This window comes from Ovis aries, chromosome 17 (assembly GCF_016772045.2).
Source record: "Ovis aries strain OAR_USU_Benz2616 breed Rambouillet chromosome 17, ARS-UI_Ramb_v3.0, whole genome shotgun sequence".
Lineage (NCBI taxonomy): Eukaryota > Metazoa > Chordata > Mammalia > Artiodactyla > Bovidae > Ovis > Ovis aries.
Genome location: NC_056070.1, coordinates 36,773,806 through 36,801,149, shown reverse-complemented (window position 1 = coordinate 36,801,149; position 27,344 = coordinate 36,773,806). Strand labels below are relative to the sequence as shown.

Sequence of the window (27,344 nt, the reverse complement as noted above, 5' to 3'; positions counted from 1 at the left end):
ATCTATAATAATAAATTTTAGTTCAGTAGTCTTTCTACACATTGTGGACTTCAGCTTGGCCTGCTGGTTAAACCCATTCAAAAACTTAGGAATCCATTCATGAATTCTTTAGCTATGTCAAGAAGACAAAGTACTGACAAAATGTAATCACAACTAATGTCTTGATTTTAAGATATGCCTGTAGAAAAACATGATACACCCGTGGTGGATTCATGTTGATGTATGGCAAAACCAATACAATATTGTAAAGTAATTAGCCTCCAATTAAAATAAATAAATTTAAATTAAAAAAAAGAAAAACATGATACAAACAAAAAGAAATTTATACATTGATGAGAAAAACATAAGGGGACACATGAAATGTGTCACAGCTGCCTGAACACAGAACACTCAGTAAACTAAGTTCTATAACAAACAAGAAACTGATACATAATTTAGAGCTGGATGATGTGATATCTTAAGTAAAAATCAAAATGATTAGATTTGCTTATTATTGCATCAAATTAACTCAAGTGTTTAATATTCGAGTTGAAGAATTTCCTTATACTTTGTTTAATCAGTATCAAAAGAAAAATATGGCTAGTTTCTATGCCATTTTCATTGTTCTGGAAAAAAGCTAAGTCTTTTTTATTCAATGTGATTTTCTGCAAATTTGTTTTTACGTAACTATCTATATGCTAATCACATTCAAACTTCTCACTTTTCCCATTTGGCTTTAAATTTTTATTATTAATAAGCTTTCAAATCTTCTCTGAAATATCTATAAGCACTCTCTCAGAGAGGTTTTTTAAAAGTGAAACATAGATCAGACTAATGGAGAAAAAATTTCAACTGCATTTTATAGAACATTTTATCCCCAATTACATATGCTGAATGTAATCAATGGAAAGTTTTTCACCATCTGGGTTTTGTAAAGAAATACCAAGAATGAGAAATAATTCACATTGAAACATAAAAGCTGCAAAAATGTCCTTCACTTTGTAACTTGCAGGAACAGCACATTTAACATTTGAGAATTGTATATTAAGAAAATAAACACCATAAGTAAAGGTGTCAATGACAGGTAATAACCAATATATTTAAACAGCTACAAGATGGAAGCAAAATTATTTGAACTAATAATATGTTCTCATGGAGAGTAAAAGAGCAAAATCACATTTTATTTATCATGTACTTTAAGCAAAATAAACCTATAGTAAATCAGTGAGAAAGATGACTGGATCGATTTTCAATTACAATTAAGAAACTGATAATAAATATGTTTCTAAAATTGAGATAGTTATTTTTTTTCTTTAAGTAGTCTTATCTACAATTGGGAAACATTACCACCAATTTGTCTATCATATAATGATCTGGCAAATTTGGATCTGTAATAACTTGACCAGGGGCTTTTTAAGCAACACTATAACCCAAAATAAACCTAAAAGAAAATGTGTGGCTTTCTAGATTCCAGTGTGAAAATGTATTGCAATCAAATGTTAACAGTTGTTGAAGTTTCAGTCTTAAACATAGTAATTATCTCTTATTGAGTTCTTCTATTGCCCAAGAGCTGTTATATGCATTATTTAATCCTTACAAATACCACAGTGAGAAATATTGATCCTCAATAATGTAAAATATTCAAATACAAATTACTATAGAGAGTAACTTTTTAAAAAGCAAAGAGAAGCAAGCTATTATTGTATTACAGACTCAAATAGAAATGTTTGAAGTATATGTGTACTAAAAGAGAGCCCAGAGTCCTTGATCGCTGCCTTAACTTACTGTGTGAATGTTGGCAGCCATTTTTAAAATCTTAAGTTTTGTGCCTTCTGGTTTGTTATTAAAATGAATTAATAATCTAATAGTTGTGAAAGTGTTTTGACACAATACCTGATATATCTCATTTCTCACTGATAATGTTTTAATACATTTGTTGGGTGGTCCTAATATTTAAATCCTACTCTTTTGGAGCAGTTTTCATGTTTATATAAAATCCATCACATATCTATTATCAATAAGTGGAAGATAAACACATACAATGTTTAATGTTTACAAAATCCTTTATACAGCTTTCAAAAATGAGAGGAGAAAAAGTATAATTTTATTAACAAATAGTAAATTTATGAGTATACACCTTATGATTCCTAATATATGTTATATATTGGCTTACACATAGGATTCTGCAGTTCACAGTTTAATTAGGGAGGAGAGTGACACAAAATTATATTCTTAACATTGATTAAATTCAATGCAAAATAGAAAGCTCAATTGATTCTGTAATCAAATCAGAAAATTTTAATATACACTACCTGACATTCTGGGGATTAATAAAATTAGTTTTGAGGTTGTGGGTACAGGATGCATTCAGAGGATTTGAAACTTCTGAGTGTCAGTATTTTGTCCAAGTTATTAATTTCACTACCAATCTGTAATTTCATTTAGCTAATACTGACTAAAAGCAAAGCAGAACAGAACAGAGCAAACAAATAAACATCTGGGTACTCTTTTCCAAAAGCTGATATATTCATCAACAGAATTATTTTTCAAGAAATGGCATACATGCCTATTTCAATTTAAAACAAAACCTTTACACAGATGCCCTATCCCTCCCTCCAAAAAAAGGAAATCTAAAAGCCCATGTATATTAGCACAGGACATTTACTTATATATTTAAAAATATCGTTGGCAGCCTAGTTTTCTAGCCTCAGTTCTCTAAGTTCTGCCTTAAAAAATAATAATAATCAGGTAAGAGAATCGACCGATTAATCAGTTAGCAAAATGAAATGTGAATGTCTCTCTAGATTATACCAAAGAAAAAGGCACCATGTCAGATTTCATTCAAATCACGCACACAGAGGTATAAAAAAGCATATTTCCCAAGTTGTTATTGTTGTGATGCACATTTAAGTGCACAGAACATTTGCCTTTATGGCAGTTTTATTCTCAGAGATTAAATGGCAAAAGAGTTTCTGTTCAATTGATTTTCTCATAAAAGGTTAATTCCATACTCTTCTTAGCATAGGTTATATCTTGAGTTTCTTACTCCAGCTTACTACTATATTCTGAGTGTGTAAATTCTGCTTAGTAGGCCAGACTGAAGTGAGAGGAGTTTTTGTTATGTGTAGACATGTGTATTGCAGCAGTTAGAAAGCCACTTGGGCGTGAGGGATGGGAAATTAAGGCAAAACTCTCATGACAGTTATTAGTGGGCATTATATAAAATGGAATGTTCAGTTCTATAGTTAGCATCATCATAAAAAAATTTGATGCCAATATTCCCTGGTAGCTCAAATGGTAAAGAAACTCCCTGCAATGTGGGAGACCTGGGTTGGGATCCTCTGGAGAAGGGAATGGCTACTCACTCCAGTATTCTGGCTTGGAGAATTTCATGGACTGTGCAGTGCATGGGGTTGCAAAGAGTCAGACATGACTGAGAGAATTTCACTATCACTATAATGTTCTATATCCTATTATAGACAGTTTCTTCATAATCAAATAAACGTGAGTAGAAATAAATTCTCTGAGCCAAGAATACTGGAGCGGGCTCTCATTCCCTTCTCTAGGAGATCTTCCCGACCCAGGGATTGAACCTGGGTCTCCTGCACTGTAGACAGACACTTTACCGGCTGAGCCACCAGGGAAGTCATGTTCACAAACGTCTGTTTTATCTAGTTTCAAGGATCATAAATCACTAAAGAAAATTCTCTGTGAGTTCATGTCTGTATTTACCAGTCAGTAGTACTCTTGCCTGGAAAATACCATGGGCGGAGGAGCCTGGTAGGCTACAGTCCATGGGGTCGAAAAGAGTGGAACACAACTGAGCGACTTCACTTTCACTTTTCACTTTCATGCATTGGAGAAGGAAATGGCAACCCACTCCAGTGTTCTTGCCTGGAGAATCCCAGGGACGGGGGAGCCTGGTGGGCTACCGTCTGTGAGGTCGCACAGAGTCGGACACGACTGAAGCGACTTAGCAGCAGCAGCAGCAGCAGCAGTAATGCAGAGTATACCAAGGAGGCATTTAAACATTTAAAACAAACAATGGGAATTATATACATATACATTATATATTTTTACTTAATTACATATATAATATATATATGTATATATATCGGAGCCTGGTGGGCTGCGGTCTATGGAGTCCCACAGAGTCGGACACGACTGAAGCGATTTAGCAGTAGCAGCAGCAGCAGCAGCAGCAGCAGCAGCAGGAGGTAGATATAGTTTAGATGGGGCTTCTCTGGTAGCTCAGAAGGTAAAAAATCTGCCTGCAATGCTGGAGACTGGATTCAATCCCTGGGTAGGGAAGATCCCCTGGAGGAGGGAATGGGCTGCCCACTCCAGTATTCTTACATGGAGAATGCCATGAACAGAGGAGCCTGGCAGACTAGCTTCTGTGTGGCAGCAATATGTCAGACGTGACTGAGCGGCTAACACTTTCACTTTTATATGTATTGCCATAGAGATATAAATATAGACAGAAATGTTTCTTAATCCGGACTTGAACCTTAGTTTTAAAATAATGAATAAATATACAGGCTTAAATGCAAATGCCAAACGTGAATTTGATAAATTCAATACATGAAATAAGACTGCTTAAAGTTCAAATAATTAATAATGCAAACCCTCCTTTATTTAACTTTTTACAAAGTTTTTGCTATTACTTTTCAGTACTTTTTAAATTAAACTCTTTTATTTTGAGATAATTATAGAGTTGTCTGCAGTTGTCAAAAATTGCATTTCATGCATCCTTTGCTCATTTTTACCGATGGGTAATGTTTTATAGAACTATAGTACAATATCATAACCAGAATTCCAACATTGACACCATCCACTGATCTTACTCATGGGTATATGTGTTTTGTTCTATTCAATTTTAGAACACATGTAGGTCCCACTATTCACCACCTTAGCCAAGAAGATAGACTAGTAAAAATCTGAAAATATGTTTAAAATTAATTTTAAGACACTAGTATATTTTTTAAATCAGAAGTTAAAAACTATTACTGAAAAGATCTAGATAATGCATTTTTTTGTCATTTCAGGCCATGCTATCCCTGTTATAAAGACTCAATTTTCCTTTTGTATCTTAAAGCAAACAACAAAAATCCATAAACTGATAGTGTGGCAGTGTTCCAATAAAACTTTGCTTAAAAAATAAACAGTATCCTGGATTTGGCCTATAGGTTTTTGTTTGTTGATCCCTATAAGGTGTTCATAATCACTTTTTATTAAACCTAAAAGTAATAAAAATTTTTAGAGACACATGTATCCCATTGTTCATTGCAGTATGATTTACGATAGCTAGAACATGGAATCAACCTAGATGTCCATCAACAGATGAATGGATAAAGAAGTTATGGTACATATACACAAAGGAATATTACTCAGCCATAAAAAGGAATGCATTTGAATCAGTTCTAATGAATCTAGAGCCTATTATACAGATTGAAGTCAGTCAGAAAATGAAAGATAAATATCATATTCTAATGCATATATACGGAATCTAGAAAAATGGTACTGAGGAATTTATTTACAGGGCAGCAATAAAGAAACAGACATAGAGAATAGACTTATGGACATGGGGAGAGGGGAGAAGAGAGTGAGATGTATGGAAAGAGTAACATGGAAACTTACATTACCAAATGTAAAATATATAGTCAATGGGAATTTGCTGTATGGCTCAGTAAACTCTAACGGGGACTCAGTATCCTCAAACAGTATCAATTTATAGGGGTGGGATGGGGCAGAAGATGGGAGGAAGGCTCAAAAGGGAGGAGATATATATGTATACCTATGGCTGATTCATGTTGAGGTTTGCCAGAAAACAACAAAATTCTGTAAAGCAAGTATCCATCAATTAAAAATAAATAAATAAATAAAAGTAAGAAATAATTTAATGAGGAATTATGTTTTGATATTTTCCTATTTGAAAATAATTAAATATGAATTGTTAGCAGCCCTTGAACATAATATTTTGACTTGCTCCTTCCTTTAGGTCATTATTTGAAACAATATAAATTGTTGAAATTGCACAGAAAATATAATCCACCATTACAAGAATTAATTTTAGTCATCACGATATTAGGCCTCCAGCTCCATGGAATCTTTCTTATGTCCAAAGTTTGGTCAATTGTGCACTGATAGCACAAGCAATTTATTGTTTTGTTATAGATTATTTACTTCCTTTCTGTTGAAATAAAGTTATAAGTGATGCTACTGCTAAGTCACTTCAGTCGTGTCTGACTCTCTGCGACCCCGTGAGCTATTATTATGAGTTATTATGAGTTATATATTATATATATGTATATATAGGGCAAAACACCAAAACAAACCAACAAACAGAAGACTGACAAATTCTGAGACCTAGGTAATGTATTAACCCCTGGTAACTCACCCAGTTAATATAAATTAAATTGTAATACTAAGCATGATGACAATAAATTTTGACACAATCATGATTGAATAAATATGCTTAGTATAAGTCTGAAGAACAAAAGCTTTTCGAACTATTGTTTAACATTCCAAGTTATATCCAGTTCATTTATTTCCATGTTGATTTACATATTGAGTAGTATTATGCCTAAGCTTCCAGTAATAAAGCAGAATATTAAATATAGCAGATTTATTTCTCACTTTGTGATATTTAATTTCATTTGATTCCATATTATCAATTGCTGGTTGTCAGTTAGACAAAACTTCAGTGTTAGAATGATTCTAAGTTAACTTAATTGTATATTATTTACACAGCTCTGTATCATGTGTCTGTGGAATACTAAAGTTTTCACTTTCAATTCAAACTGACAGAAAAAAACTCTTTTATGAAGATTAAAGCAAAATATTAATACAATTCATTTTAACTTTCTATAAAATAGATTAGATATTCTTTCTGTAAAAGAAGATAATCTATCATCAATTGTGTAGTCAAAACACAAAGAGTTCACTTTGGTAAATAAACTATTCTTACAATTTATCTCATTTATATGAAAAGACTTCTAGTAGAAAAATGGCAACAGACCCTTCCATCTTGATGCATTTGAATACTTATTGAATACTTATTCAATGAAGTTTGTAAAGAAAAAAATTTATCCATGGGTACATGAGCAACATTGTGTGATACTATAAATTTAAGCTAATAATTAAAATATCACACAAGCTTTTAAGTATAAAATTACTTTGGCAGCACTCTGAGAGTTTGGGAGTGGAACCCATTTAAGATTAGAAATCAAACTGATCACTGACCTTTTTGAATGATGGAAGTTCTATATGCTTAACATTTCAAAATTTCAGTCTGGGTTATGACTATTAATAAATCAATATTTTTTCTAGTATAAATAAATAAGAAATATATTTATAAATAAATGAAAGGTATTAAAGGTATTTATATATTTATTTATCTAGCATGTTAAAATAATTTGTCAAATCACTAATTCAGCAGTACTTTTCCATAAATAGTTCCCAATGATTTTTAGTACCATGGAAGTAAATATTGCTAACTTTTAATTTTAAATTATTGTCATCTCATATTTACTAATTGGGTTTAGCATGAGTTCTTCATAGCTACTTCAGTGGGCATTTACCAGTTCTCTGTAATTTGAAATAGGGAGTGTATACTGTAGGCATCGTTTTTAATCAGGAAGGAATGAGATCTTATCACAGGATGGCTTGGCATTCACTCTTCTCTCAGTTTCACTCCAGGTGCATTTCACTGGGTGGAACTGGCTTGTTGACTGAATTGGCCACTCTGTGTCCCTAAGAACACTGCCATGATTGGGAAGCCATATGGTGCAATGCTGTAAGCTATATTAAATTTTGAGTCATATTTTGGCCAGCGTTGTTCTCATAATGGATTCAGAATTGTATTCAGACAAATTTCTATTCACTTACTAATCACAAGTGTCTTTAGCCTATCTTTCTCTCTTTTTTAAAAGACTTTCAGTTAGTGATGCTGGAGTTTAAATTTAAGGGCACTAGGTAAGAAGAAGGAAGAAATAGAGAAAGGTGGCACTTTAGGCCCACACTGCATTTACCTTTGAAGAAGCAGTCTTCATTGTGGACAATGGTAATCTTGTGTTTCTTCAGGCAAGCAGCTCTGTGCACCTCACAGTGGTTTTCATAGAATTCCCCATCAGATCCACACACAGGTTTGTAGTGCCGATTGCAAAGGTCCATACAGGCACATTCTGCCTGCCCAGTCTCTCTGCTGAGAACACAGTGCCTTCCCAAACCACAGTATTTGTTTTCACAAGATCCCAAAGAGCCATCCTGAATCAGAATTCCTGCAGACAAAAAAAAAAAAAAAAGAAAGAAAGAAAATCACTTGGATTTATAGATTATGTATCCAAATAATATGCTGATATCAAAGTTTCAAAGGATTCGCATAAAATAAGTCTAAGAGAAATATAATCAGGGTTCAGTTGTTCTCAAGAGGAGGGATTTTTATCAGAACCAGACAAAAAAAAAATACCCTTGATAGTGTCCCCTTCTTCCACTTTTCTCCTTGAGCTCTCACCTCCCTACTCAATGAGTATTACAGTCCTTAAGGACAAGGGCTCTGAATTTAAACTGCTGAACTCAAATTTTCTAGCTTTACGCCCTTGGAAAATGTACTTCCTTGTGCTAAATTATCCCATCCATAATATGAGGTTGATAGTATAGACCATCTCCTAGAGTTGTACTAAGTAAAACATGTACTGATCCACAGGACACACAGTCCTGGCATATAGGAAATATTTAACAAATGCCAGCGTTTATATTAGCACAATTCTGCTGGGAGAAAGGAAACATATGTATGTAAAGTGGGAAATAGGAGAGAATAGGAATGAGAAAAAGTGTCTTGAAAACTTTCAGGTTCTAACATCTGATCCTTTCTTGTTTTGACCTTTGCCACTTGGCGATCACTGATCCATTTCATGACTAAATAAACAAATCGTGAAGAATTTTATTATGTTGTTACTTGTTTAATCTAACAATCTACATCTACCTCAAAAACAGGAGAATCTAGCAGTCTTGCAGTGAAACCAAACTAAGTAATTTCATTCTTAGACTTTTATTAGGTAAATCTGAGAACATTATGTGACTGAAAAAAAAAAGTGAAGTGTACATACATGTCTATGTGTCTATCTATATAAATATGTATATATAGAAAAAATATATATCAAGGAATAATATATATTCACATATATACATATGTGTAAATGTGTGTAGATATATTTACCACTGCTGACACATACATGGAAAAAAAATAAAAGTTTTGAGAGGTTGTAAACCCTGTGACTCAATGGGAAGGTATCTGCCTTCAATTAAGGAGATGTGGTTTCAATCCTTGGATCAGGAACATCCCTTCGAGGAGGAAATGGCCAACCACTCCAGAATTCTTGCCTGGTAAAATCCAATGAACAGAGGAATCTGGGAGTCTACACTCCATGAAACCATACCTTGGTTGGGTACCTAACACATCTATAACTTGGTTTCCTCATCTGAAAAATGGGGATTATAGTATATCCCAAGGGTTATCAAGATTAAAGGGCTTGTGAAGGAGAGATCAAGATAGCAGATTAGGAGGCACCTGGGCTCACCATCCACCACAAACACATCAAACTAAGTATACATTGGAAAGACTCTTACTGAAATCTACCTGGGACTATTAGAACTCTTCTACAGCAAGGCTATAAACAAAGATGCACAAAGCATCTGATAGGAAAGGAGGAGCAGGGATCAGTCATGAACCCACATCCCTATCTGAGAATACAGAAGAAGAATGGATATCACAGGTTTGGGGAATTCTCCCTGGGGAGCAAGGGATTCAAGCTACATATTAGGTATCCCAGCCCAGGGTCCAACAGGAGGTTAGCTCTCTTAGCTTGTTTGAAAACCAGTGGGGCTTCCAGAGGGCTGTCAGAAACTAAGACTCCCTACTTAAGGAATATACACACAGACTTACTCCTGGTTACATGGAAGCAGCAGATTGAAACTCCCTGAGGTTCTGGTGAGTCTGCCAAGACTTCTCCTGCCCATTCCCAGCCTGCATGGCCTCCTGCTCTAGCCCATCTTGTTCCTATTCCCCACTAAGCAATGAAAGTGCAAACATTTGGAAGGAAATGATCCAGTGCAGACTCCAGCCCTGCCTCTGACCAGTGTGAAAGCAGTCATTGCCAGCTCATGAGTCTCATGCCAGCCTATGCATACTGGAGAGGGGACAGGGGCAGTCCCTTTATCATAAATGGCAAAGAGAAAAGCAAAGAGTCGCAGAAAAGGGGAGTCTCATAAGGTTATCAGCTCATATCTCTGCAGAAACTTTTCAGGCAAGAATAGAATGGCAAATATTCAAAGTGGTGAAAGGAAAAACCTGTAACCCAAGACGCTCTACCCAGCAAGGTTATCATTCAGAATTGAAGGAGAGGTAAAGAATTTCTTAGACACAAAATTGCTAAAAGAATTGATTGATATTAAACTGACCTTACAAGAAGTATTGAAGTCTCCTTTAAGTGAAAAAGAAAAGGCAATAAGAAATTATAGGGTGGTTAAAATCCACAGTAGAAAAGTCAAGTACATAGTAAAGGCTGTGGATCTAGCACTTAAATAATGTAGTATAAAAGTTAAAAGACCAAAGTTATACAATCAACTATAGCTACAATAAACAGTTAGGGATAGACATTAAGAAGTAAAATATGAACTCAAAAAGTATACTATGTATGTAGGGAATAAAAAATATAGAAGTTTAAGAACATATTTGTATTTAAATGACTATCATGGTAAATCAAGTAGATATAGTTATCAGTTCAGTTCAGTCGCTCAGTCGTGTCCGACTCTGCGACCCCATGAATTGCAGCATGCCAGGCCTCCCTGTCCATCACCAACTCCCGGAGTTCACTCAAACTCACATCCATTGAGTCCGTGATGCCATCCAGCCATCTCATCCTGGTTCGTCCCCTTCTCCTCCTGCCCCCAATCCCTCCCACCATCACAGTCTTTTCCAATGAGTCAACTCTTCGCATCAGGTGGCCAAAGCACTGGAGCTTCAGCTTTAGCATCATTCCTTCCAAAGAAATCCCAGGGCTGATCTCCTTTAGAATGGACTGGCTGGATCTCCTTGCAGTCCAAGGGACTCTCAAGAGTCTTCTCCAACACCACAGTTCAAACGCATCAATTCTTTGGTTGTCAGCCTTCTTCACAGTCCAGCTCTCACATCCATACATGACCACAGGAAAAACCATAGCCTTGACTAGACGGACCTTAGTCGGCAAAGTAATGTCTCTGCTTTTGAATATACTATCTAGGTTGGTCATAACTTTTCTTCCAAGGAGTAAGAGTCTTTTAATTTCATGGCTACAGTCACCATCTGCAGTGATTTTGGATCCCCCAAAAATAAAGTCTGACACTGTTTCTACTGTTTTCCCATCTATTTCCCATGAAGTGATGGGACCGGATATAGTTATAGGTTAACATATATGACATTTATGGTAATCACAAAACAAAAACATACAATAAATAAGTACACACACACACAAAAATAAATATGCAAAAACTCCAAACAGAACAGAACACAAATATAACACTGAGGGAAAACATTAAACAACAGAGAAGAGACAAAGAAAATAAAGGAACTAAAGCAAAAGCAAAATTCAGAAAATAAATAAAATGACAGTAATTACATGCATATCAATAATCACTTTAAATGTCAATAAAATAAATGATCTAATCAAAATATAAAAGAGAGCAGATTGAGTTAAAAAAAGGACAACAGCAGCAAAAATAAGACCCATCTATGCTGCTTAAAAGAAAATCAATTTAGAGCTAAAGACACAAAAAAAGTGAAAGTGAGGTATGGAAAAATATATCCCATGGAAATGTAAACAAAAATATGCTGGATAGGCTTTCTATTTTAAAGTGGACTTTTAAACAAAGTTTATAATAAAAGACAAAGAAAGACATATAAGGATAAAGGAATCAATAAAATAAAAAGGTATAGCATTTTAAAATATAAATTTAACTAATATGAGTGCTTAAATATATAAAGCAGCAATAAACAGGAATAAAGCAAGAAATTGACAACAATAAAATAATTATAGGGGACTTAATATTTTATCAGTCTTTTATCAGTGGACAGATCATCCAGACAGAAAATTAATAAGAAAACAATGACATTCAGTTCAGTCACTCAGCCCTGTCCGACTCTTTGTGACCCCATGAACCACAGCACACCAGGCCTCCCTGTCCATCACCAACTCCTGAATTTCACCCAAACTTGTGTCCATTGAGTCCGTGATGCCATCCAACCATCTCATCCTTTGTCATCCCCTTCTCCTCCTGCCCTAAATCTTTGCTAACGTCAAGGTCTTTTCAAATGAGTAAGGTCTTTGCATCCAGTGGCCAAAGTATTGGAGTTTCAGCCTCAACATCAATCCTTCCAATGAACACCTAGGACTGATCTCCTTTAGGATGGACTGGTCGGATCTCCTTGCAGTCCAAGATACTCTCAAGAGTCTTCTCCAACACCACAGTTCAAAAGCATCAATTCTTCGGTGCTCAGCTTTCTTTATAGTCCAACTTCACATCCATACATGACTACTGGAAAAACCATAGCCTTGACTAGATGGACGTTTGTTGAAAAAGTAATGTCTCTGCTTTTCAGTATGCTGTGGGATGGTCATAACTTTCCTTAAGGATAAGACACATTATAAGAGTTGGAATACATATAATAGGACATTATATTTTAAAACAGCATCATCAGTGAGTAATTTAGATAATACTTGATATAAATAAATACGAAAATATAAATTTCACAATGCTGTGCACCTGAAACTAATATAACATTACAAATCAAGTACATTTGAAAAAGGTCTGACATGTAAAACTCCCTTTAAAATTTAATTTACTAGTTTTAAAAAACTAATATTCACAAGAAGAAATACATAAATAAGCATTTAAATAATTGATTTATTAGTTTTTATAAATAAAAGCTTGAAGTATTTTTATTTTTATAAGTAATTGCAAATGGAATTTTAAAAAATTGAAATTAAAAAAAGGACCAACACTATCAGAAGTATAATTAAAGAAATAATTTATATTTTTGATACCAGTGTAAATTGGAACAAATCTTCTTGAAAGAAACTTTATATTAATTATACTATAATATCATGCTAAAATTTTTTGATAAAATATTCAAAGACATTTATAACAAAAGATAAGAAAAAAGGATTGATTAAATCAAGCTTTCCAATATAATATTATTTTGACTAACTTATGGCTCTGAAATATTTAGTATAATTTGGAAAATAAATTTAAAATCATGCTTCTTGAAGTTCGGCATCTTGTAAGGGCCTAGAGAAGTTTCATGGAATAGACCAAACCTTGAGTTTAGAGTTTCTGACTAAATATATATGAAATTGAACCCCAAATTTATATTTCTAATTTTCCAGGTGATGATAATTTTGTTTCTGTGATCAAATTTTTGGGTCTTTGACTTAATGAAATCCTACTTGCTAGATAAAATAAATAAAAACCAAAAGACTAAGAAAACAGTTATGAAATGTTATTAAGTTTAAAAATGGTAAGTTTATGTCATTATTGTTGTTGATGTTCAGTCTCTAAGTTGTGTCTCTCTTTTTGCAACAGCATGGACTGTAACATGCCAAGCTCCTCTCTCCTCCTCTATCTCCTGGAGTTTGCTCAAATTCATGTTCATTGAGTCAGTGATGCTATCTAATCATCTCATCCTCTCCCACCCCTTTCCACTTTTGCCTTCAATCTTTTCCAATATCAGGGTCTTTTCCAATGAGTTGGCTCTTTTCACCAGGTGGCCAAATTACTGAAGCTCTGGCTTCAGAATCAGTCCTTCTAATGAATACTGAGGGCAGATTTCATTTAGGATTGACTTGTTTGATCTCCTTGCTGTCCAAGATGCTCTCAAGAATCTTCTCCAACACCACAATTTGGCATCATTAATTCTTCAGCACTCAGCCTTCTTTATGGTCCAACTCTCACATCTGTACATGACTCCTAGAAAAACTATAGCTTTGACTATATGGGACTTTGCTGGCAAAGTGATGTCTCTGTTTTTTAGTACTGTCTCTAGGTTAGTCATAGCTTTTCTTCCAAGGAGTAAATACCCTTTTAATTTCATAGATGCAGTCACTGTCCACAATGATTTTGGAGCAAAAAAATAAATAAATAAAATCTGTCACTGCATTCACATTTTCTAGTTCTATTTGTCAAGAAGCGATGGGACCAGATTATATGATCTTAGTTTTTTGAATGTTGAGTTTCAAACCAGAATTTTCACTCTCCTCTTTGACCCTCATCAAGAGACTCCTTAGTTCCTCTTTCCTTTCTGCCATTAGAGTGGTATCATCTGCATATCTGAGGTAGTTGATATTTCTCCCAGAAATCTTTATAACAGCTCATGATTCATCCAGCCCAGCATTTTGCATGATGTATTCTGGATATAAATTAAATAAACTGAGTGACAATATACAGCCTTGTCTTATTCCTTTCCCAGTTTTTAAGTATTTAGTTGTTTGTTTGTTTTTTTTTTTTTTTTTCAATTCTGTTACTTCTTGGCCCACATACAGGTTTGTCAGGACACAGTAGGCTGGTACTCTCATCACTAAGAATTTTCCACAGTTTATTGTGATCCACACAGTTAAGGAGTTTAACATAATAAAAACAAATAGATGTTTTTCTGGAATTACTTTGATTTCTCCAAGATCAAGTGAATATTGACAATCTGATCTCTAGTTCCTCTAACTCTTTGAAACCCAGCTTGTGCATTGGGAATTTCTCACTTCATAACTGCTGAAGCTTAGCTTGAAGAATTTTAATCATAATGTTGCTAATATGAGAATTGAGCATAATTGCAGAGTAGTTTGAGCATTCTTTGACATTGCTCTTCTTTGGGATTGGAATGAAAACTGCCCTGTTTTAGTCCTGAGGCCACTGCTGAGTTTTCCAAAATTGCTGGCATATTGAGTGCAACACTTTAACAGCATCAGCTTTTAAAATTTTAAATAGCTCAACTGGAATTCTATCAATTTCACTAGCTTTGTTCATAGTAATGCTTCGTAAGACCCACTTGACTTCACACTTCACAATGTCCAGCTTAGGTGTCTGACCAAACCATCATGGTTATCCTGGTCATTAAAATTTTCTTGTATAGATCTTCTATGTATTCTTGCCACCTCTTCTTAATCTCTTCTGCTTCTGTTAAGTCCTTACAATTTCTGTGTTTTATTGCATGAAATGTTCCCTTGATATCTCCAATTTTCTTAAAGATACCTCTAGTGTTTTCCATTCTATTTTTCTCTATTTCTTTGTACTGTTCATTTAAGAACATCGTATCTCTCCTTGCTATTCTCTGGAACTCTGCATTCACTTGGCTATATCTTTCCCTTTCATTCTTGCCTTTTGCTTCTCTTCTTTCTTCAGCTATTTGTAAAGCCTCCTCAGACAATCACTTTGCCTTCCTTTATTTCTTTTTCTTTGGTATGGCTTTAGTCATGATTAAAACCAGAGAAAATCATATGATAAAATGAACACAACTGATTAGGTAATTGGATATAATATTGGCCAAATTTTTCTACTTTTACATAATTGCTTTTTTACTGTTCAATGTAACACATTAAGAAAAGAAAACCTATAGTTGTGTCAACAACTGTAAAATAATGAACAATTTCATTTTCAAAACTTTTACCTTATACTCCTACCAGTACTTAGGCCTATTGTCAAGCTTTTAGGGTCCAAATGGGGTTGTCATTATAACACAGGTATTTGACTCATGTAGTTGTATTTGTATAGTTTTACAACTTATATTGTCTTTATTTATTTACCATCTTACTAACAATTTGCTTTTTTTTTTTTTGCTATGAAATAGTTTATAATTTACCAATAAATTGTTTTATTTCCTTTTTAAAAAAATCTAAAAACAAGTTTAAGGTCAACAGGGTCAAGATATTATTTTGCATTTTGGTCACAAACTGAGGTGACTATCCTACCAGTACAGTTTCTGAAGAAGAAGGAATGCTCTGCTATAAATGAGGTCATTTATGATATATTTAGGTCAATGAGTCTCTTTCCTTGATTCTCCCTGCTCAATTTTTCCTTTTTTGCCTATACTCCAGTTCAGAGATTTGTGTTAGAATGGCCAATAGGCCATTTTCTAGAAGTTAATGAACTGTCTTACACTAGCTAGAAGCTGTGTGTTGCATATAGCTGCTACAATTAAAGGAAATTTAATTAATTCATATGCAATTCAAAAGAAAGCTCACATTATGTAAATGAATAGCTAGAACATATCCTTTCTGACAGTAATTATCCATGACTAATGCTGAACTTAAGTATCAGCTGAGATTAAATCAATTTAATCTGATCAACATGTCAAAGATTTCTTTTAAATATACTCTGTCAGATAGCGCACTAAATGAATTTTACTCAAGTACTTACATCCTGCTATCTCACAACTTAATAGAATAACATTTTTTCCCCAAAAAATGTTGTATATTTAGCAAGCACATTATTTTATAGCTTCTATACCTTCAGGGCATTACAATGATTTCTCAGTTTTAAAATAAACAGAACTGAAACAAAACACAAAAGATACCATATGTAAAACAAAATCATTCAACATCATTCTAAACATGATCTTCTCAATTATGGTGCAATTCTCAATTGTTTTACATAATATACATTTCATCAAATAGGTATTTAAATAGAGCAGGTCTCAGTTGAAATAAACTTTAGTAAAATATGTTATTTTCATGTGTAAGGTACTGTATTAGATGCTACAGAATAGATTAAAAAAAAGCAGACATAGATATTTTTGCTAGTTGCTGACAAAGGACATAAAGCAGAATTTGGGCCCCAGGAAAGAGGCAACAATTTTGGGGCATGTTTAGAGACACAAAAGTGTGTGAGATGGATAATATCAGGTAAGAGCTCATATATTTTATGTCATGGCATAGTTGAGGTTATATTTGAGGAATGGCTTAGGAGCTAAAAAGAGATGTAAGGGATACACAGAGTATGAATAATGTTTGATGCTAGATTTAAATCAGTAACAACAGGAGGGAAAAAGAAACAAATTTTGATGAGCTAACTAACCCATAAGCAAAACTGTTTTAGAGCACCAAGTTATTTGAGGTATCAATTGTCTCATCAAAGTGCATAATGTTACAGTAAAAATTCAAGTATTATGCTAACTTTGATTTGTTAAAAAATAACAACAGATTTGGGGACAGAGAATAGGATTATAGTCTTTGCTTTTCTTTGCTATTAGTCTGACCTCAGCCAGGCTGCAATCTTCTTGAGCTAGATGTTCAAATGCTAAGATAAGAGGAAACAAACATCTTTAGATTTACTCTCATCAAACAAATTATGTCATTCAACAATCTTTGGCAAAGCAGTTTCTAATAAAAGGCAATTTGAGAAATATATTTAGTAATCTTTCTCTAAATATATTTAGAAATATCAGTAATCTCAGATATGAAGCTAATACCACCTTTATGGCAGAAAGCATAGAGGAACTGAAGAGCCTCTTGATGAAAGTGAAAGAGAAAGTGAAAGGCTGACTTAAAACTCAACATTCATAAAACAAAGATCATGGCATCCAGTCCCGTGACTTCATGGCAAATATATGGGGAGACAATGGAAACAGTGACAGACTATTTTCTTGGGTTTCAAAATCACTGCAGATGGTGACTGCAGCCATGAAATTAAAAGACACTTGCTCCTTGGAAGAAAAGCTATGACCAATCTAGATAGCATATTAAAAAGCAGAGACATTACTTTCCCAACAAATATCCATCTAGTTAAAGCTATGGTTTTTCCAATAGTCACGTACGGATGTGCAAGTTGAACCTTGAAGAAAGTTGAGTGCCAAAGAACAGATGCTTTTAAACTGGGTTGTTGGAGAAGACTCTCAAGAGTCCCTTGGGCAGCAAGGGGATGGAGCCAGTCAATCCTAGAAGAAATCAGTCCTGAATATTCACTGGAAAGACTGATGCTGAAACCTCAATACTTTGGCCACTTGATGTGAAGAACTGACTCACTGGAAAAGACCCTGATACTGGGAAAGATTGAAGGTAGGAGAAGAAGGGGAAGACAGAAGATGAGACGATTGGATGGCAACACTGACTCCATGGACATGAGTTTGAAAAATCTCCAGGATGGACAGGGAAGCCTCGCGTGCTGAAGTCTGCTGCGGCTGCTGCTGCTAAGTCGCTTCAGTCATGTCCGACTCTGTGCGACCCCATAAACAGCAGCCCACCAGGCTCCTCCATCCCTGGGATTCTCCAGGCAAGAACACTGGAGTGGGTTGCCATTTCCTTTTCCAGTGTTGCAGTCTGTGGGGTTGCAAAGAATTGGACATGACTGAGCAACTGAACTGAACTGATAGCATCAACTGTACAAGATGAAACATTATTTTTAGCTTCAGTTCAGTTCAGTCACTCAGTCGTGTCCGACTCTTTGCGACCCCATGAATCACAGCACGCCAGGTCTCCCTGTCCATCACCAACTCCCAGAGTTCACCCAAACTCATGTCCATTGAGTCGGTGATGCCATCCAGCCATCTCATCCTCGGTCGTCCCCTTCTTCTCCTGCCCTCAATCCCTCCCAGCGTCAGGGTCTTTTCCAATGAGTCAACTCTTCACATGAGGTGCCCAAAGTATTGGAGTTTCAGCATCAGTCCTTCCAATGAACACCCAGGACTGATCTCCTTAGATTTGCTAACCTGTCTTTTTCCTAAAATTTTATCTCTTTTTTTTTTCTTTGCACTGTTAGTACTTATAAAAATGGACTCTAAGATCAAAGTCCTTTATGGATTCCAACTGTCACTACAAGTGTGATTGTGGGCAAGTTAAAGTCACTGCACCTCAGTTTCCCCATATAACTAGAAGATAAAAGAAACTGTGCATTTCTAATTTTATTGATTTGATTTTTCTCTCTTTGCTTCTTGATGAGTCTGGCTAATGGTTTGTCAATTTTATTTATCCTTTCAAAGAACCAGCTTTTGGCTTTGTTGATTTTTGCTATGGTCTCTTTTGTTTCTTTTGCATTTGTTTCTGCCCTAATTTTTAAGATTTCTTTCCTTCTACTCACTCTGGGGTTCTCCAACTCTTCCTTTTCTAGTTGCTTTAGTTGTAGAGTTCGGTTATTTATTTGACTTTTTCTTGTTTCTTGAGGTATGCCTGTATTGCTATGAACTTTCCTCTTAGCACTGCTTTTATAGTGTCCCACAGGTTTTGGGTTGTTGTGTTTTCATTTTCATTAGTTTCTATGCATATTTTGATTTCTTTTTGATTTCTTCTGTGATTTGTTGGTTATTCAGAAGTGTGTTGTTCAACCTCCATATGTTGGAATTTTTAATAGTTTTTCTCCTGTAATTGAGATCTAATCTTAATGCATTATGGTCAGAAAAGATGCTTGGAATGATTTCGATTTTCTTGAATTTATCAAGTTTAGATTTATGGCCCAGGATGTGATCTATCCTGGAGAAGGTTCCATGAGCACTTGAAAAAAAGGTGAAATTCGTTGTTTTGGGGTGAAATGTCCTATAGATATCAATTAGGTCTAACTGATCTAATGTATCATTTAAAGTTTGCGTTTCTTTGTTAATTTTCTGTTTAGTTGATCTGTCCATAGGTGTGAGTGGGGTATTAAAGTCTCCCACTATTGTGTTATTGTTGATTTCCTTTCATACTTGTTAGCATTTGTCTTACATATTGTGGTGCTCCTATATTGGGTGCATATATATTTATAATTGTTATATCTTCTTCTTGGATTGTTCCTTTGATCATTATGTAGTGGCCTTCTTTGTCTCTTTTCACAGCCTTTGTTTTAAAATCTATTTTATCGGACATGAGTATTGCCACTCCTGCTTTCTTTTGGTCTCTATTTGCGTGGTATATCTTTTCCAGCCCTTCACTTTCGGTCTGTATGTGTCCCTTGTTTTGAGGTGGGTCTCTTGTAAGCAGCATATAGAGGGTCTTGTTTTTGTATCCATTCAGTCAGTCTTTGTCTTTTGGTTGGGGCGTTCAACCCATTTACGATTAAGGTAATTATTGATAGGTATGATCCCGTTGCCATTTACTTTATTGTTTTGGGTTCGGGTTTATACACCCTTTTCGTATTTCCTGTCTAGAGGATATCCTTTAGAATTTGTTGGAGAGCTGGTTTGGTGGTGCTGAATTCTCTCAGCTTTTGCTTGTCTGTAAAGCTTTGATTTCTCCTTCGTATTTGAATGAGATCCTTGCTGGGTACAGTGGAGAGATCACAACAGACAACACAGAAATACAAAGGATCATAAGAGACTACTATCAGCAGTTGTATGCCAATAAAATGGACAACGTGGAAGAAATGGACAAATTCTTAGAAAAGTACAATTTTCCAAAACTGAACCAGGAAGAAATAGAAAATCTTAACAGACCCATCACAAGCACGGAAATTGATACTGTAATCAGAAATCTTCCAGCAAACAAAGCCCAGGTCCAGACGGCTTCACAGCTGAATTCTACCAAAAATTTCGAGAAGAGCTAACACCTATCCTCCTCAAACTCTTCCAGAAAATTGCAGAGGAAGGTAAACTTCCAAACTCATTCTATGAGGCCACCATCACCCTAATACCAAAACCTGACAAAGATGTCACAAAAAAGAAAACTACAGGCCAATATCTCTGATGAACATAGATGCAAAATCCTCAACAAAATTCTAGCAATCAGAATCCAACAACACATTAAAAGATCATACACCATGACCAAGTGGGCTTTATCCCAGGGATGCAAGGATTCTTCAATATCCGCAAATCAATCAATGTAATTCACCACATTAACAAATTGAAAATAAAAACCATATGATTATCTCAATAGATGCAGAGAAGGCCTTTGACAAAATTCAACATCCATTTATGATAAAAACTCTCCAGAAAGCAGGAATAGAAGGAACATACCTCAACATAATAAAAGCTATCTATGACAAACCCACAGCAAACATTATCCTCAATGGTGAAAATTGAAAGCATTTCCCTAAAGTCAGGAACAAGACAAGGGTGTCCACTTTCACCGCTACTATTCAACATAGTTCTGGAAGTTTTGGCCACAGCAATCAGAGCAGAAAAAGAAATAAAAGGAATCCAAATTGGAAAGAAGAAGTAAAACTCTCACTGTTTGCAGATGACATGATCCTCTACATGGAAAACCCTAAAGACTCCACCAGAAAATTACTAGAGCTCATCAATGAATATAGTAAAGTTGCAGGATATAAAATCAACACACAGAAATCCCTTGCATTCCTATACACGAATAATGAGAAAGTAGAAAAGAAATTAAGGAAACAATTCCATTCACCATTGCAACGAAAAGAATAAAATACTTAGGAATATATCTTCCTAAAGAAACTAAAGACCTATATATAGAAAACTATAAAACACTGATGAAAGAAATCAAAGAGGACACTAATAGATGGAGAAATATACCATGTTCATGGTTTGGAAGAATCAATATAGTGAAAATGAGTATACTACCCAAAGCAATTTACAAATTCAATGCAATCCCTATCAAGCTACCAGCCACATTTTTCACAGAACTAGATCAAATAATTTCAAGATTTGTATGGAAATACAAAAAACCTCGAATAGCCAAAGCAATCCTGAGAAAGAAGAATGGAACTGGAGGAATCAACTTGCCTGATTTCAGGCTCTACTAAAAAGCCACAGTCATTAAGACAGTATGGTACTGGCACAAAGACAGACATATAGATCAATGGAACAAAATAGAAAGCCCAGAGATAAATCCACACACATATGGACACCTTATCTTTGACAAAGGAGGCAAGAATATACAATGGAGTAAAGACGATCTCTTTAACAAGTGGTGCTGGGAAAACTGGTCAACCACTTGTAAAAGAATGAAACTAGATCACTTTCTTACACCGCACACAAAAATAAACTCAAAATGGATTAAAGATCTAAATGTAAGATCAGAAACTATAAAACTCCTAGAGGAGAACATAGGCAAAACACTCTCAGACATAAATCACAGCAGGATCCTGTATGATCCACCTCCCAGAATTCTGGAAATAAAAGCAAAAATAAACAAATGGGATCTAATTAAAATTAAAAGCTTCTGCACAACAAAGGAAAATATAAGCAAGGTGAAAAGACAGCCTTCTGAATGGGAGAAAATAATAGTAAATGAAGCAACTGACAAACAACTAATCTCAAAAATATGCAAGCAACTTATGCAGCTCAACTCCAGAAAAATAAACGACCCAATCAAAAAATGGGCCAAAGAACTAAATAGACATTTCTCCAAAGAAGATATACGGATGGCTAACAAACACATGAGAAGATGCTCAACATCACTCATTATTAGAGAAATGCAAATCAAAACCACAATGAGGTACCACTTCACACCAGTCAGAATGGCTGCGATCCAAAAATCTGCAAGCAATAAATGCTGGAGAGGGTGTGGAGAAAAGGAACCCTCCTACACTGTTGGTGGGAATGCAAACTAGTACAGCCACTATGGAGAACAGTGTGGAGATTCCTTAAAAATTGCAAATAGAACTGCCTTATGACCCAGCAATCCCACTTCTGGGCATACACACCGAGGAAACCAGAATTGAAAGAGACACATGTACCCCAATGTTCATCGCAGCACTGTTTATAATAGCCAGGACATGGAAACAACCTAGATGTCCATCAGCACATGAATGGATAAGCAAGCTGTGGTACATATACACAATGGAGTATTACTCAGCCGTTAAAAGAATTCATTTGAATCAGTTCTGATGAGATGGATGAAACTGGAGCCGATTATACAGAGTGAAGTAAGCCAGAAAGAAAAACACCAATACAGTATACTAACACATATATATGGAATTTAGGAAGATGGCAATGACGACCCTGTATGCAAGACAGGGAAAGAGACACAGATGTGTATAACGGACTTTTGGACTCAGAGGGAGAGGGAGAGGGTGGGATGATTTGGGAGAATGCCATTCTAACATGTATACTATCATGTGAACTGAATCGCCAATCTATGTCTGACGCAGGATGCAGCATGCTTGAGGCTGGTGCATGGGGATGACCCAGAAAGATGTTATGGGAGGGAGGTGGGAGGGGGGTTCATGTTTGGGAATGCATGTAAGAATTAAAGATTTTAAAATTAAAAATTTAAAAAAAAAGAAACTGTGCATTATTTAAATCAATATATAAGGGGAGGTAATAATAGAAATCATAGCAGCATATGGTTGTTGAGAGGATTAAGTAAAAAGAGGTACAGAAAGTTCTTGGCATAGTGTATATTTTAATAAATACAGTTTTAAAGAATTATCATTAACTATGGATTTGGCATGCAAAATATATTGGCTTAGAATCATTGGAGCAGATAAAGAACAGACTTTCACAACATTAGTTATTATTATAGCTCTTGGAAATGTATTTATTGGAGTGTTTAAAAGTGTGTTTTCAAATAATGCACCTAAAATTTTCAACAGTATCCACTGGATAATAATTTCCTCATATGGAAAGAAAAGGGTAAACTCACATTTGTTCATTAGATAGTTGGATTTAAATATTTTTAAAAAATTGGTAACATTTAATTTCCATATATGGAAAAATTGTAAATCTCTTCAATAAATCCAAAATAAAATTTTTGTTACACACTGTAAACTCTAACAAACGCACGTGATCCTCACAAATTTCAACAAGTGATAATTCAAGTGAATATTTCAAACCTATAGAAGATTGAGCATAGTGGGATCTTTTCATGGACTTTAATAACTGGAATATTTATTTCCTGGTACTATTTTGTAAAGTTGGTTGAAACAAGACTGCTTGACTGTAAGTTTGCCTGGGGCACCGCTACTGAGAAACAGTTTGAATGGTCACATCTCTACAGTTCAACAAATTTGGAACTTTCAATACCATCTTATTTCAGACAATCCATTGGACTTCTGCAAGCACCTTCATGTAATTCGGCATTCAAATTTATTTTAAAAGAAATAAATTTGAAGAAAAGAAGGTAAGTACAGAAAATGCTGGGGATTCAGTTTTATTGCATCCATCCCAATTATAGTTTCTGTTTAATACAAATTAGTTTTTGCCAGTGCAAATGAGTTTTGATGTATCACTTCAAGAAGTTAGAAGATTTGAGCTAACTAAATAAAATGACAAGAGTTATTCTTATTTCACATCTGAACTGTGATTATAGCAGTAGAACACTGAGAGTTTAAGCAACACTCTCACTCTCAAACCTCTGACTTCAACTTATGATCTTGATAACAAAGTACAAAATAGTTTTTATCGTTAATTTTATCATTTCCAAATCCCATCTAAGACTGTATTTTTCTTTTAATATCTTCTCTAGTCAATTGAGAACTTAGAGTAATATTTTTGATAAACACTTGGCCAGATAAAAATATTTTTTTATCATTATGTTATTTAAAAGCAAATGTTATTCAAGCTTTTGAGTGACAAACCTATGATAAACCTAGATAGCATATTGAAAAGCAGACATATCCCTTTGCTGACAAATGTCTGTATGGTCAAAGCTACGATTTTTCCAGTAGTCATGTATGGATGTGAGAGTTGGACTGTAAATAAGGAGCTGGAGAAGATTTTTGAGAGTCCCTTGGACAGTAAGGTGATCAAATCAATCAATCCTAAAGGAAATCAACCCTGAATATTCATTTGAAGCACTGTTGCTGAAGCTCCAATACTTTGGCCACCTGGTACAAAGAGCTGACTCATTGGAAAAGAGCTTGATGCTGGGAAAGATCAAAGGCAAGAGGAGAAGGGGGGGCAGAGGATGAGAGGATGAGATAGCATCACCAACTCAATTGATATGAATCTGAGCAATCTCTAGGACATAGTGCAGGACAGAGGAGCCTGGCATGCTGCAGTCCATGGAGCTGCAAAGAGTTTGGTATGACTTAGTGACTGAACAACAACAATGGAAATGTATTTATTTTGCTAAGTAGTTACGTGCCATTCTCCTTTATGATGCTGTCTAAGCGCAATTCCAGAAAAATAAAAGACCCAATCAAAAAGTGGGCCAAAGAACTAAACAGACATTTCTCCAACGAAGACATACAGATGGCTAACAAACACATGAAAAGATGCTCAACATCACTCATTATCAGAGAAATGCAAATCAAATTCACGATGAGGTACCATTTCACACCAGTCAGAATGACTGCTATCCAAAAGTCTACAAGCAATAAATGGCGGAGAGGGTGTGGAGAAAAGGGAACCCTCTTACACAGTTGGTGGGAATGCAAACTAGTATAGCCACTATGGAGAACAGTGTGGAGATTCCTTTAAAAACTGGAAATAGAACTGCCATATGACCCAGCAATCCCACTGCTGGTCATACACACTGAGGAAACCAGAATTAAAAGAGACACGTGTACCCCAGTGTTCATTGCAGCACTGTTTATAATAGCCAGGACATGGAAGCAACCTAGATATCCACCAGCAGATGAATGGATAAGAAAGCTGTGGTATATATACCCAATGGAATATTACTCAGCCATTAAAAAGAATACATTTGAATCAGTTCTAATGAAGTGGATGAAACTGGAGCCTATTAAGTAAGCCAGAAAGAAAAACATCAATATAGTATACTAACGCATATATATGGAATTTAGAAAAATGGTAACGATAACCCTGTATGTGAGACAGCAAAAGAGACACAGATGTATTGAACAGTCTTTTGGACTCTGTGGGAGAGGGTGAGGGTGAGATGATATGGGAGAATGGCATTGAAACATGTAAAATATCATATGTGAAATGAATGGCCAGTCCAGGTTTGATGCATGATACAGGGTGTTTGGGGCTGGTGCACTGGGATGACCCAGAGGGATGGGATGGGGAGGGAGGTGGGAGGAGGGTTTTGATGAGGAACACATGTACACTCATGGAGGACTCAAGTCAATGCATGGCAAAACCAATACAATATTGTAAAGTAAAATAAATAAATTAATTAAAAAATGATGCTGCCTAATATAATAAACAAGGAAATAAATTAATTTATGAACATAACAGACAAGTATTTGTATAAGACTATGCAATGAAAAAAAAGATATATGTTAAATTATCTGTGAAACTAAAAATACTTCAGGCTCTGGAATAAACCCCAAACTTTAAAACATCATTATTTCTTATGAAAATTTAGAGCATTAGAAAGATGATTCTAAAATAATGTACATGTTTTCACACAGTGGTGAAAAATATTGAATTGTAAAATCAAAAATTCTAAGTGAAGATCAAGTTTTATAATAAATGGGTATATTTGAGTAGATAATCTTTAGATTCATTATAATGCTAATTTTTAGAGTATGATCAGCCATATGGCTAATAGAGAATTGAGGGAGAAATAAAGACAGCAATTTCTATTATAGCTATAGGAATTAATGCCTGCTAAAAGAACTTTGCATTTGAATTTAAATTGTTTCATTTCAAAATTCACATCAAAAAGTTATTTTGAAATATCATATTTATAAAGAAAGATGATTTATTATTTGATTTTATGCTTTTAATCAAGGAACTTAATTTTTAGAGTGTTTTTAGCTTTACAGCAAAATTGAGTGGAAAATACAAAAGTTTCTTAAATCAGTTCCAGAAAAGACAAGTAGTATATGATCTCACTTATATGAGCTTCTCAGTTCAGTTCAGTTCAGTTGCTCAGTCGTGTCCGACTCTTTGCGACCCCATGAATCGCAGCACGCCAGGCCTCCCTGTCCATCAACAACTCCCGGAGTTCACTCAGACTCACGTCCATCGAGTCCGTGATGCCATCCAGCCATCTCATCCTCTGTCGTTCCCTTCTCCTCCTGCCCCCAATCCCTCCCAGCATCAGAGTCTTTTCCAATGAGTCAACTCTGCATGAGCTTCTTAGAGTAATCAAAATCATAGAGTAAAATGGTAACTTGACAGAGATCAGAGAAGAGGGAATGAGGAATTACTGTCTAATAGGTATGGAATTTCAGTTTTGCAAGATAAAAAGAGTTCTGGAGATGAATGTTGGTGATGGTATCTCAACAGTATGAATGTACTTAAAACCACTGAACTGGACACCACTGAGCAACTAAGCAGCAGCAGTACACATAAAACAGTTAAGACAGTGGATTTTATGTTGTATGTTTTTAACCATGAAAGAATTAGAAAAAAAATTCAATGTGCAGAGTTCCTATGTATCTCCTCCTTCTAAAAACACACATCTTTCACCACCATCAACCAACTTGAACATCTACTATTTGTAAAAAGTGAGCATCATGTATTTTCCAAGAATGAAATTTTGTCTGTATCTGAAACAATATAATATAGTTCTACAAATGAGGTATAAATCTTTAATCTCATTTTTAAG

At 35.0% G+C, this 27,344-nt stretch overlaps 1 protein-coding gene across 4 annotated transcripts in view; it reads right to left on the bottom strand.

Moving 5' to 3' along the window:
- Positions 1 to 27,344, bottom strand: part of FSTL5 (follistatin like 5) — a 937,018-nt gene that overhangs the window by 615,510 nt on the left and 294,164 nt on the right. For all 4 annotated transcript variants that reach the window (XM_027956327.2, XM_042234380.1, XM_042234379.1 and 1 more), the window contains exon 4: positions 8,013 to 8,261. In XM_027956327.2, coding sequence (XP_027812128.2) covers positions 8,013 to 8,261 — 249 coding nt within the window. The remainder of the gene's footprint in view (positions 1 to 8,012; positions 8,262 to 27,344) is intronic.